This window comes from Colossoma macropomum, unplaced genomic scaffold (genome assembly GCF_904425465.1).
Source record: "Colossoma macropomum unplaced genomic scaffold, Colossoma_macropomum, whole genome shotgun sequence".
Taxonomy (NCBI): domain Eukaryota; kingdom Metazoa; phylum Chordata; class Actinopteri; order Characiformes; family Serrasalmidae; genus Colossoma; species Colossoma macropomum.
The window spans coordinates 18,897,313-18,909,973 of record NW_023494809.1 but is presented as its reverse complement, the minus strand read 5'-3'; the positions used below and the strand labels follow the sequence as shown (position 1 = coordinate 18,909,973).

The window sequence follows — 12,661 nt, the reverse complement described above, 5'->3', positions numbered from 1 at the left end:
AAAGAAGTACAACTGACCAATAATGAATGGGGCAGAGGGGGCTGACAACAGATGAGCTACAATTCATAACTGTAGTGCACCTGTATGGTAGGTGTTTCTGCTAAAAAGGCCACGGAGTGTTGGTGAAGCCAATAAACTGCTCAGTTCACTGTAGGATTAAATGTCCTTGTACAGTTTCATAAATAGCAATCAATGCATATGCATAGGCATTTATGAGATCCTGCTGGTGTGGGTTCATGCCAGTTTCCTCTCTTTCAATGATGCACACCAATGTTAATTGCACTCCCTTGGGGAGAATCGTCAGAATGCTACACATGAACGAGTGTGAGTGACAGAGAGAGCTGTTTAGTGTCTAATGAGTTAATGAATGAGTGAGCGAGTTAAGTCTTTTCAATACTAATCCAGACATATGTTAAAATGCTGTTTTCATGTCTCAACTTTTCATTATTATTCTGTAGGTTTAGTAATTGGACCCCCCTCCTCGATCACCCCAGGAACATTCCAGCTCTGTTCTCCTTACTATCTCAACACCTGTTGTGTTACTTTATCTCTGGTTCTCTTCTTGACATTTGTCATGCAGTTCTTGGCTAACGTATTTGGTATAGCAAAATGATTTAGCATGCAGCATCTGGTTAGTTTCACATTTATTTATATTGCTTTTTTTTATAATGAACATGTTTTTTTTGTATTCAAAGGTTGTATTAAAAAAGTAAATAAGCACTGGAAATAATTCATAGTTTGCTGATTAGAAATAGAAAGATTGTCGCACTTTCTTTCTAAGAGTATTTACTTCCCCAGCAATGTGTGACCTTGTGCAGCGCTTTTGCTGCACTGTGGCTCTTCTCTGGGGAAGATGAGTCTTTCTTTTATCAGTTTTTGTGCATGTCACGACTCCCTCGCTTCTGATTGCAGGCCGTGAACTCCTATCTGCACGATTCCAGTATGAGGCGACTGATGAATCAGCTGAATTTCTACATCATGCCTGTCTTCAATGTGGATGGATATCACTACAGCTGGAAAACCGTAACTGTCTCCTTCTCATCCATCAAGGCCCTTTGCTTCCCTTTGTTTGCTGTTCTGTTTGGCTTTATGTGTGTAGTTTTGTGTCTAATAAGTATATTCTATACAGTAAAAAAAGCTCTTCTCGATTCAAATGTGCACATCCACATTTCCACATGAATAAAATACAGCACTGTGTACAAACCAGAGACCCTTCATTTATTTCATTTCCAGTTAAAACAGACAAAAGAGTACAAGTTATTCTTTGTTCTGATTTCTGAATTAGATATAAGACAACCCGTTTGCATAAGGAAGAGGAAAGTCAAATGAAAACAAGTGAAAAAACGTCATTTTCCAGAATCAGCGTTCAAAAAATGATTTAAAGATACAGAGAAAATGACTCCTAACAACCGTAAAAGACCTGGTAGACACCAAAACTGTCCCCATCAGATAAACCTTATGCTTTCATCTTTGAGAGAGAGGAGAAAATCAAGCTCCACTCTTGCTTCAGATCTGAGGCAAAGCTTCTGTGTAATCTTCTGTTAAAAATATGTTTTCTGCCTTTTTCCTGATGCTGAAAAATAAATAACTTGTACTTAACGGCTGTTTTGACTGGAAACCTATTGAGCGATAGTCTCTGACTTTTACACAAAACTATATATGATCTCACTTGATTTGGATAGTACATAATAGCTCCCTATAGATTATCTACAGATGTTCAAATTGTGAATAACCTATCTGGTGATTCTCATCACTGTTAGGGTTAGGATTTGGACCAGGGTGAGGATTAGGTTCAGATTCTGGATTGAGGTTAAGGTTAGGACTAACGCATGTTTAGTTGAAGGTAAGTTAAAGATAAGTTAAAAATACTATCCAAATAAAATGTACCCAAATATATCACATCAACACAACTCACCTTTCCATGCTCCACTCACAAATGCATTCTTTTGTTGTAGGTTGAAGAGGCTTTCCAGGACATCTAAAGACAGAAATCCCATTCAGCTTAATGTGAAATTGTAGTGATCCTTCTTTAAAGTCTCTACATAATGTTTTTCTGGTTTAAGTTCGTCCTACTTAGCTGGACTGTGTTGTTGCAGCTAATCGAAACTAGGCAGGTTAGAAACAATAACACATTAGCCATCATGCTAATGTTAGCTTGCAAAAGCATTTGTGGGGGGTGCATGGGTAGATCAGTCATTGATATATAAAAAATATATAAAGCTGTGTTGATGTGTTTGTTCATATGGAAATTATGTACACATTTGAATCAAGTGCATTGAATGCAGTACTTTTATAGTGTAACAACACATTTCTTCAACCCCTTAAAATACAGGTGTATTATTCAGTTATTAATCTTACTACTTATTTTTCAGTACTATGAATTATTCAGTAACTACTACTACCACTAATATTAATGCTAATAATTGTAATATTATTAGATCACCTTATATAGACCTAAGGATGCTTTACAATGCAAAGTAATAGAGGACACAAATAAAAGCAGCAAGAAAAAACAAACTTTAGTGCTCAATTTCATTTTTTTTTTGCTGATTTTAACACATTAAAGAAAAATAAATAAATATGAAATGTGCCATAACTTTTGCACAGCCTTTTTAAAAGTTTAATTAAGCAGATAAACAGTAATTGTGAATTAAAATGTGCAGGAGTGTGTTCTCTGAAGAGAATGTGTTACCTATTTTCGCTTAGAAACTCCACAAAATGTCATTTGACTTGTAAATACATACATATGTAATCTGGGAAAAGTTTTGTGTTATGAGAGTGAGAAGTTGTGGTGTGGGCCCACATATGAACCCTTGCAATGTAAATTATGCTAATAAAAAAGACATTTGTACTCATTAGTGACTTAATTATGGAAATATGAAATGTCCTTTTCTCTTTCAGGACCGCTTCTGGCGGAAAACGCGCTCCAAAAATGCCAAGTATCACTGCCGTGGAGTCGATGCGAACCGCAACTGGAAGGTGAAGTGGTGCGGTGAGTTTTGAAGCATGAAGCTGCTCCTCTTCCTCAGTCCAAACCTTTGATTTAGCAGAATGTCTTGATAAGAATAAACAAGTGTTCATCACAGGATATGAACTGAAGTGCATTAGCAGTCAGCGGTGATGCGCATACAGTGAATACAAAACGTGTAAATGATGTGGAGTATTTAGAGCAAATATGATCCCTGATAGTTCAAATATGCTGGCTTGTATGTTTGTGTGCGCTGCTTGGTGATGAGTCTCCGGGTGCTGTGGCTGTATAATTAGTATAAGCTGATGATTAAATGTTGTGATGACGTTGCCGAACCTTTTGATGTGGTTGCTGAGCCACTGCCATCTACTGAAGTCATCAATAAGGCGTATATAAAGAGTCTTCTCATGGGAGCTGCCCACAACACAGCTTAGATACATTTACATTTGTATAATGTAATGATAATGTAGCTGTTTCTAGGAGACGGAAAGCATTCTACGCCTTAAGGAACATTTTAATCTCCCCCCCAGGGGAAGTAAAGACAAATCTCAGGGGTGCAGGGGTTCTGAAAATTGCACGTATGAAAGAATTTTTATAGTAAGCATGCAGTTGTAACTGCAACATAGGTACTAGGCATTTATGAGATCCTGCTGGTGTGGGTTCATGCCAGTTTCCTCTCTTTCAATGATGCACACCAATGTTAATTGCACCCGCTTGGGGAGAATCGTCAGAATGCTACACATGAACGAGTGTGAGTGGCAGAGAGAGCTGTTTAGTGTCTAATGAGTTAATGAATGAGTGAGCGAGTTAAGTCTTTTCAATACTAATCCAGACATATGTTAAAATGCTGTTTTCATGTCTAAACTTTTCATTATTATTCTGTAGGTTTAGTAATTGGACCCCCCTCCTCGATCACCCCAGGAACATTCCCGCTCTGTTCTCCTTACTATCTCAACACCTGTTGTGTTACTTTATCTCTGGTTCTCTTCTTGACATTTGTCATGCAATTCTTGGCTAACGTATTTGGTATAGCAAAATGATTTAGCATGCAGCATCTGGTTAGTTTCACATTTATTTATATTGCTTTTTTTATAATGAACACGTTTTTTGTATTCTAAGGTTGTATTAAAAAAGTAAATAAGCACTGGAAATAATTCTTCAATGAAAATGAAATGATTGAAAATGACCCTAAACAAAAATATAAACACAACACTTTTTACTGAAGATTTTACTCAAACCCTGCAAAAACATCCTGAATGTTTACCCAGAAGGATAAGCAGCTAAGTGGCCCTGTCGTCAGGGGGTTGTGAGTTCGATCCCTTGTGGTGCCACAGCCATCTGTGATTGGGAGTACAAGAAAGCATAATAGTCTTCACTCTCTGGGTGGTAGGAGGGTCCTTCATCCCCCATCACTCAGCGCAATGCTAGCCAATGTGGCTGTCTGTTACATAACAGAATTAGCAGTTAGTGTTCTCCTCCAAGCATGTTGAACTGATGTGTTAGCAGCAGTTTAAAGAGATATGGTGGAACTTCTGTATCTTGGAGGAAACTTGTACAAACCTTCACACTTCAAGCTTGGTCGTATTGTGCAATAGTGGGAGACGTGGTGGTTGGGAATTGGCAACAACTAAATTAGGTAAAGCAAAAAAGACTAAAACGAAAGATATTTTCACTAACAGAAAAAAAACCTGCCAGTGGTACGGAAGGAACAGCTGTTTTGGTGCTGAATGCATCAGCTCATTTTGGTGCGTTGAGCCAATTGATGTTCAACGAGCTAGAATGCCTATCACTACTAGACAAGGCTTTATTGTGAACAAATGTCTAGGCATGAGTCTTGTAATATACACTGTAATATGGAGTGCCTTTAGGGACACCTTTGGGACTTAAATAGACACACATACTGCAAAACACACACTGCAAAACACTCAGACAAGCTTTACATGGCACGTTAATTACTGCCTGAGCAGACCGTCCATGCCCATCATTAGTTCTGCCTGCCGCCTGCATCGGCTAATGATAAAGCAGGCAAATCAAACTTGCTCTAAACTCACCCACTGAGGTTGAGACCTGGTTGAAAACAACTCTGTGTGTAGATCAATTATCTCAGCAAAGCAAATGCAACAACTCGTGCGCTGTTGCTGGAGGTTATATCTCCCTGCGCTCGTCCCGGCTCAGCCTCGAGTTCTAATGAGAGGATAATAACACATAATGAGAATCTATATTTATTCCCTCGTCTGATTTTTTGTAGTTAATATAGGATGTTATTTATCACCCTTCACTTGTTCAATCCTCTGTGGACCCACCAGTACAAACACTTTTAAACGTGTAGTTCCTGTGTGGGGGTGTTCTCTCCATTCTGAGATTTTCAGTAAGAAATGAATTCTTGCCTATTGCTATGGAATTTCATCTTCATAACTTTAATGTCTCAAAAATAAGTCAGTATTTTAAATGTTAAATTAAAGCCTCATGGAATCAGTAGGGCAGCCGTGTGTCTGAAGAATCGATCTCTATTTCTTCTGCACGCAGTTTCACAGAACTGACTCAAGGATCCACTGACATAATCATGGTTATAAAGGCTCAGGCACATAGCTGCTTGGACAGTTGCCAATAATAGGAGCAACAAAGCATAGGTGTGAGAGAAGTGACCATGTAGGGATAGACAAGAATAGCTGAACAGAATGTCCAGAATGTCCTGGGGACAGCCTCACAGCAAACACATGCATGATATAACACACACGATACAGAACATAACATGACACACAGCAGATCATTCCTTCAGAACGTACTGTAAAATGTATGTTCTTGCAAGCGTACAGAGAAATACAGTATTCCTCAGTATTTTAAGAAAATAAGTTTAAAATAAATTATTTTGAGATTTCAAGTCAATTTTTTAAAGAAAACAAGTCTTTATTTTTAGATACCAAGTCAATATTTCAAGACAATAGGTCATTACTTGAGGTAGTAAGTCAAAATTTCAAGAAAACAAGTCATTATTTTGAGATATTATGTCAATATTTTCGAAACAATAAATCTAAATAAATTTGAGGTATTAAATCAATATTTCAACATTATACATCATTATTTCAAGATATTAAGTCAATATGTCAGGACACCAAGTCATTATTTCAAGATAATAAGTCACCATTTCATAAAAACAAGTCATTATTTCAAGATATTACATCAATATTTCGAGAAAATACGTCATTATTTTGAGGTGTTATTTCAATATTTCTAGAGAACAAGTCACTATTTCAAGATATTAAGTCATTATTTCAAGAAAACAAGTCATCACTTTAAGACCAATCTATGTAAATTATCTTTGTTCTGATTGGCTGTGCCTCATTCAAAAAGCGGTATAGGCAGATACACTCCTTATAACTTCAGTGTGAGTGGGAGGGGCTTGACTGCTCTGGGCTAAATAGGTGAATATATGAAAATGCTTTGCTTTTTTGTGACATCACAAAAACTAGTTTCTGAAGCTTTGTTTCCATATATATATGAAATGTATGGATTGGGAAGTGAACTGCATCCATTAGGCTGCAAGTGAACGTAGCTGCTCTGTGTGAGATATTTTAAATTCTATTTTCCACCTCTCACTTTTCAGAAGGACACACATATATTAGCAGCCTCAACGAGCGCCTCTGTGAATGCATTGGTTGGTTATAACTGATACTGAAATAGAGGCTGCACAAAGCCCAGCAGTGAGTCAGCAAAAACTGCTGAAAGCATGGTGCTGTTCGCTTGTGAATGCCAATACACAGGCAAAAAGGAGGGAATAACTGAATGCCTCAGTGACGCGACACTTTCTTTTTCTTCCTTGCAGATGAAGGAGCATCCTTACACCCGTGTGACGACACATATTGTGGCCCTTTCCCTGAGTCGGAGCCTGAAGTGAAGGCCGTGGCCAGGTTCCTACGCAAGCACAGAAAGCATGTCAAGGCTTATATATCCATCCACGCCTACGCTCAAATGCTCCTGTACCCCTACTCCTACAAATACGCCACCATCCCCAACTTCGACTGTGTGGTGAGTGCTCTGTTTAGTTTCCCCTTTAACCCTCCTGGTACCCCCAGTTTAGTATTCAGTTAATAAATACAAAAACTAATATGCATTTTAGGAAAAAAAAAACTGCACGTTATTAGAAACACCTGCCTTGTACTTCCAGTCAGTGGCCACTTTATTAGAAACACCTACCTTGTACTTTCACTCAGTGGCCACTTTATTAGAAACACCTACATTGTACTTCCACTTAGTGGCCACTTTATTAGAAACACCTACCTTGTACTTCCACTTAGTGGCCACTTTATCAGAAACACCTACCTTGTTCTTTTGCTGACTGGTCGCTTTGTTAAAAACACCTACCTTGTTCTTGCGGTCACGTGCCACATTATGAGCTCCTAAATTGTGTATGAACAGATGAGCTACAGTCTCTAACTGCAGCAAGGTGGAGCAACAACAGAGGGGTTTCTGATAAAGTGCCCAATGATTGTATAATAATTTGTGGAACTCCATAACTAATCAATTAACCAATTAACCAGTATCATTATCTGTAGGAAACAGCAGCGCAGAATGCTGTGCGCGCCCTTTACTCTGCATATGGAGTGAGGTACAGATACGGACCTGCCTCCACCACGCTGTGTGAGTATTACATGAAAGATTAGCCTCAGACGATATTACTCGCTGCACCTCACATCTCATCTCATAAACGTATGAGTCATTGTCCTAGGGTTAGCCTCTCAGCAGGCCTCTGGGCAAAGCCGTAATAATAACAGTCTCAATGTTACCAGTGACACAGCATTAGTTGCATGTCAATAATGAGCGTAGCCAGTAGAGGTCTAAATCTCTGACCTCACAATAATTTGATGACGTTTGTTTATAAGCAATTCAGCGCATCATGAAATCAATAATTTCACCAGGGTTTGATTTGATTATTTTGGTATGATTCAGAATAGACCTCAAGCCACATACTTGAATGCAACTCAGGGAATTATTTTCATAGTAGTGGAATATAGACTGTAACAATAAAAATATATATATATTTTTTTAAAAATAAAATTTTACGTTAAAAAAAAAAGTTCACATTTGGAAATAGCCCAGTACATACTTCATATAGACTATTGAGAGAACAAGTAGTGTTTCACAAATGTGTCAAAAAAGTAGTCATCCCTATAGTTATGACTTCAGTATTCATACCCACATCTGACAAAAAGAATTGTAAAAATGAGTGATATTACTGTCTGTCACGTTAGCAATTGAATTACTAGTATTTTGATGATTAAGCAAGTAATCAGAGTTTTTAAAAAGGCCAAACCATATAAATGGAACTAATTGAGCAGTAACAAACCATTAATAGCCTTTTAGATATTCCAAAATACTCTTTATTGGAACAAAAAGGCCTTTCATCAGTTTCTTACTGCACATTGTAAAAACTTGTACAGTAAATTTGGTGTTTTAATTAAAAAAAAAAAAGCCTGCCCTAAATTCTGATTTATCTCCAAATAATAAGTTAACAGAATGTAATACAAGAATTATTCTAACTTACTGTTCATTGGACCCAATATTTTCACGCAGCCAATTTACTTACATTTAAGTTTTTAAGTTTTAAGTTAAGAAATCTTTTTTACAGTGTTGGAGAGAGCATTAGGAGAATAAAGCCTTTCAGTGGGCATTTTGGGGGCTGATTGGAAATGAACTCTGTTTTTAATCAATATGATCAAATAAAATATTTTCTGTCTAACTCTGTTATCAGATTAACTAGGACACTGTCATCTCTGTGTGAAATGTGATTCTGTGTTGAGCTGCTAGTGAGCAATGAGGGGTAAAGGGTGAAAGGGGAGGGGTGAGAACCCCCTGGTGTGAAAACAATTCACAGCTCTTCACCAAGACATAATTAAAAATAGCATTTAAACACAATAAAACACCCCCCCCCCAATTTTCCCAATTTAGACGTGTCCAATTCCACCCACTAGTTAGGACTCCCCCAAACACACGATACTAACAGTGCTAGGAGGGCGAAGGCTAGCACAGGCTTCCACTGAGGCCTGTAAAGCGAGCCACCTCATCTTTTCGAACTGCTGCTAATGCAACGTCATTGGACAGCCCATCGTGCTTGGAGGAAAGCGCCAACCGTCAGATCTGTTACGTCAGCTAACAGAAGCTGGCTAGCATCACGCTGGGTGATGTGGGGAGTCAGAGGGCTATCCTGCCCACCTAGACAGAGTGAGGCCAACTGTGCTGTCTTGGACTCCTGGCCATAGACAGCTGTAGGGATCGAACTTGTGATCTCCTCTGGTTATATATATGCAAATAACACAAAAATGCATAGTTTAAGTGACTGACTGAACTGAGGGACGTCCTCCAAAACAGGCAGATATTGCATTTAATGGCTACTAACCTAAGACAAGGGGTTTAAAATGATCATGAAATCATGCAAACTGCCAACTAATCATAGCTGATTCATCAGGGAGGTGCCTTGGTTTAAAATATGCCCTAGTCCTAGTAAAATATAGGTACAAATGACGCACTGTGTTTGTTTACTCTTGCAGACGTAAGCTCAGGGAGCTCTATAGACTGGGCCTACAAGAACGGAATCCCCTACGCTTTCGCCTTCGAGCTGCGAGACACGGGCTATTATGGCTTCCTCCTGCCTGAGGCCCTAATCGGCCCCACCTGCATGGAGACCATGAGGGCAGTGAGAGCCATTGCCTCGGGCTTGCTGAAGAAATGCACCAGCTGAACCCTGAGGACATCTCTCTCTTTCTCTCTCTCTCAAATGCTCCATCCCTTCCTCTTGCCCCTGGAGCAGCTTTCAAAGCTAACATGTCCCTACTGGCTGTTCCTCAATGTGTCAGCGCTGATATCTCAAAGTATGTGTCATGAGGGCATCCAAAACAGCTGACACTGTGAACTGTGAGAAACATTCTAGCTTCAGTGTTGAATACTCCCTCAAGGTGTGGGTGGGTGATATGGACGAAATGTTGTATCACAGTACTTGGAGACCTTTTCACGATACATGAAATATATCACGATATTTAGTGTTTTTGAGGTTTGCGAACAAGTTAAAATACACTCAAAAAAGACTAAAATCTATGGGCATAAGGAACATTTAAGCAAAATAGGAGGAATAATCAAGCAATTGGTAAAAATAAGCCACTAAATTTTAAATTAAGGCCATAAATGCATTTTCTAAGTGTGACGCGTCAACCCTATAGAAGCATTTAAGTAGCAAAATTCAAGTGAATATGTAAAATGTGAATGTATTCTAATGTTTGAATTGAAAATTTCCAATTGCAATTTTTGGCTCAAAATGAAAATTCATATTCAGTTTTAGTGTTTTAATTTGCCATTTGGTACACTAGTATTGACATTTCACTTACACAGAAATTTAGATGCTTTCCAAGAAACTTTAATGAAATTAAAATATATTTTCAGGTCTGCATATTCAATCCTTATGTGGAAACACACAATATTGGTGTCAATGTAATAATTAAAATGTAATTTACCGTATTTGCATTTGCACTCTCTAATAATAGTTTTCAAATTGCACTGTCAAAAGAACACTAAGCTAGAAAAATGGCAAAATGCATATAAAAAGGAAAACAGTGCCTCTCCTCTTCTCCTTTTTCCAATTACATATTCTCACCTACTGCACTCATTCTGCCTTTGACCTGATTGCATTTAGGGTCAAATTTTAGCAAATGAAGCAAATGCCATTATTCATGATTAACTACACAAATACTGCTATTAATCAACATAACTTATTTTAATCATTACAAGTGGCATAATGGCCTGCTATCCAGTTATACACAGAAAGGCGTAATATATCACAATAACGATAACATATTGTCATATCACCCACCCCTAGCTCAAAGTAAAACAGGAATATCACACTGTACACAGATATCTCTCTCATTCTTATACCACACTTACCCTCATTTCCATCAAACTGTTGTTCAGAGTGCCTTTGCCTCGTCCTGCAGCAAGGGGAAATGCCCTGTGGCCTTTTGGAGATGCACCTGTAAACAAAGTGTTTCTGAAGTGTCCTGCTGTTTCGGAGCACTTGCTGAACCTCACCTGCAGTACGATCCATAAGAAAAGCAAAGACCAAAGAATGTAAACATTGTATACTTTTATATTCTAGTAAGTATATTTTGTATAGTATTTTGTAATGGTGGCTTTATACATAATGCAGAGCTACGAAACCAGGCGAAAGCTTCACTGAGCTGTGTTTGATGTGCAATGGACCATTGAAGTACATTCAAACAATGATGGGCAAAGTACAGGAAATACTTCCTTATGGGCTTTTCACTCTATTTTTTATGATGTCAAGCAACAATAACGACATTTTTCATATATTACAATGACGATAGCATTTTTACTGTACTTCAGACAGGTTTCTGGCTCTTTTACTGTGCTAACCTATTTATAGATATAAACTGTTATAATAACTGTTCCTAATACAGCACTGTGCAAAAGTCAGAGACCACACCTCATTCATTTGTTTTGCAGTGTCAGGAAACTCCTGGTCTCCAGTACTGTATCATGGATGATGGGATATGTTTTATGGCCTGTAATTTTTACATGCATATTCAAAAATGTTTTATTATGTTTAGCATCTTATACAGAAAATATGGGAGCGATACCCAAAATAATGGAGTTTTTATCTTTATGGACTTTTTATTATGTTTTTATGGCATGAAGCTACAATATTGTAATTTTTACTCTATATTACTATAACTAATACTTTGTACTGGATTTCATATTGGTTTTTATATTCAAGCCTATTTATAGAGCGGTAATTATTTCATATAGTATGCAATATGTGTGCTGGATATAATGATAATTTCAGTACTGTTCCTCTGTTTAGTATGTGACTGTAGTACTGCAGTTTTGTCTAGAAGTTAAAGATGAATATAAATCACCTGTTCTGGATTGTACAACACACCCGAATGCTGCGGCAGGGGTTTGATAATTCAAACAGAGGACCCTCCGAGATGGTGTATGCTGTAATCTTTTCATAATGAAGGCTCGTCTTTGGGTTTTATTCAGGCGGGCCCATTGTAGGAGCTCAGAAATAAAAGACTAGCCCCGCTCCTTTGAAACCTCACTCTGCTTTTAATAATTCATTTCACAAGAAGAAGACTGTTGAGTCTTTGGGATACAGCTGAGAGTCCTCCAGCAGTCTGCGCGTCTGTTCTGTCTGTGAGACGAGGAAAATTGGGCGTTCAGCAAAGGGCTCAGAGAAGAAAACAGTCAGGCTACAAATACCAGTAATGATCCTAAAAGTATCTGCTGACAACTTTTTCTCCATATACTAAGGCAAGTATCCAGATGCCCTGTCTAATGAGTGAGTTCCAGTGAGTTTTAACTTTGTTGTTGCATTGTAAACAGAGTCGTTCAGAGGTTAGTTACAGTGGTAGTGATGGGAACCAGGGGTCACAATGTCTACAGCACAAATATAGCCACTTTTTTTACTATCTAAAACCACCTGGTGGACCTACATGTCTCTTCTGATGTTGAAGGTGGTAAAATAGTGATAAATGCTTGAATAATCTCTATAGAAAAGGCGTTGACCAATAGAATGGGATGCTCTGGAGCAGTTGCACATGAGCCTAAGGTCACCATGCCAAAGCTAAACGTCAGCTGGAGGGGTGTAAAGCCCCCCTGCATTGGGCTGTGGAACAGTGGAACTGT

The 12,661-nt window shown here is 38.3% G+C and overlaps 1 protein-coding gene across 1 annotated transcript in view; it reads left to right on the top strand.

The window, feature by feature from the left end:
• cpa6 (carboxypeptidase A6) overlaps nucleotides 1-12,240 on the top strand; it is a 48,441-nt gene extending 36,201 nt beyond the window's left edge. The window contains exons 7-11 of the mRNA XM_036558797.1: nucleotides 913-1,023; nucleotides 2,902-2,992; nucleotides 6,792-6,994; nucleotides 7,522-7,606; nucleotides 9,514-12,240. Coding sequence (XP_036414690.1) covers nucleotides 913-1,023; nucleotides 2,902-2,992; nucleotides 6,792-6,994; nucleotides 7,522-7,606; nucleotides 9,514-9,704 — 681 coding nt within the window. The 3' untranslated portion in view covers nucleotides 9,705-12,240. The remainder of the gene's footprint in view (nucleotides 1-912; nucleotides 1,024-2,901; nucleotides 2,993-6,791; nucleotides 6,995-7,521; nucleotides 7,607-9,513) is intronic.
• The last annotated feature ends 421 nt before the right edge of the window (nucleotides 12,241-12,661 follow it).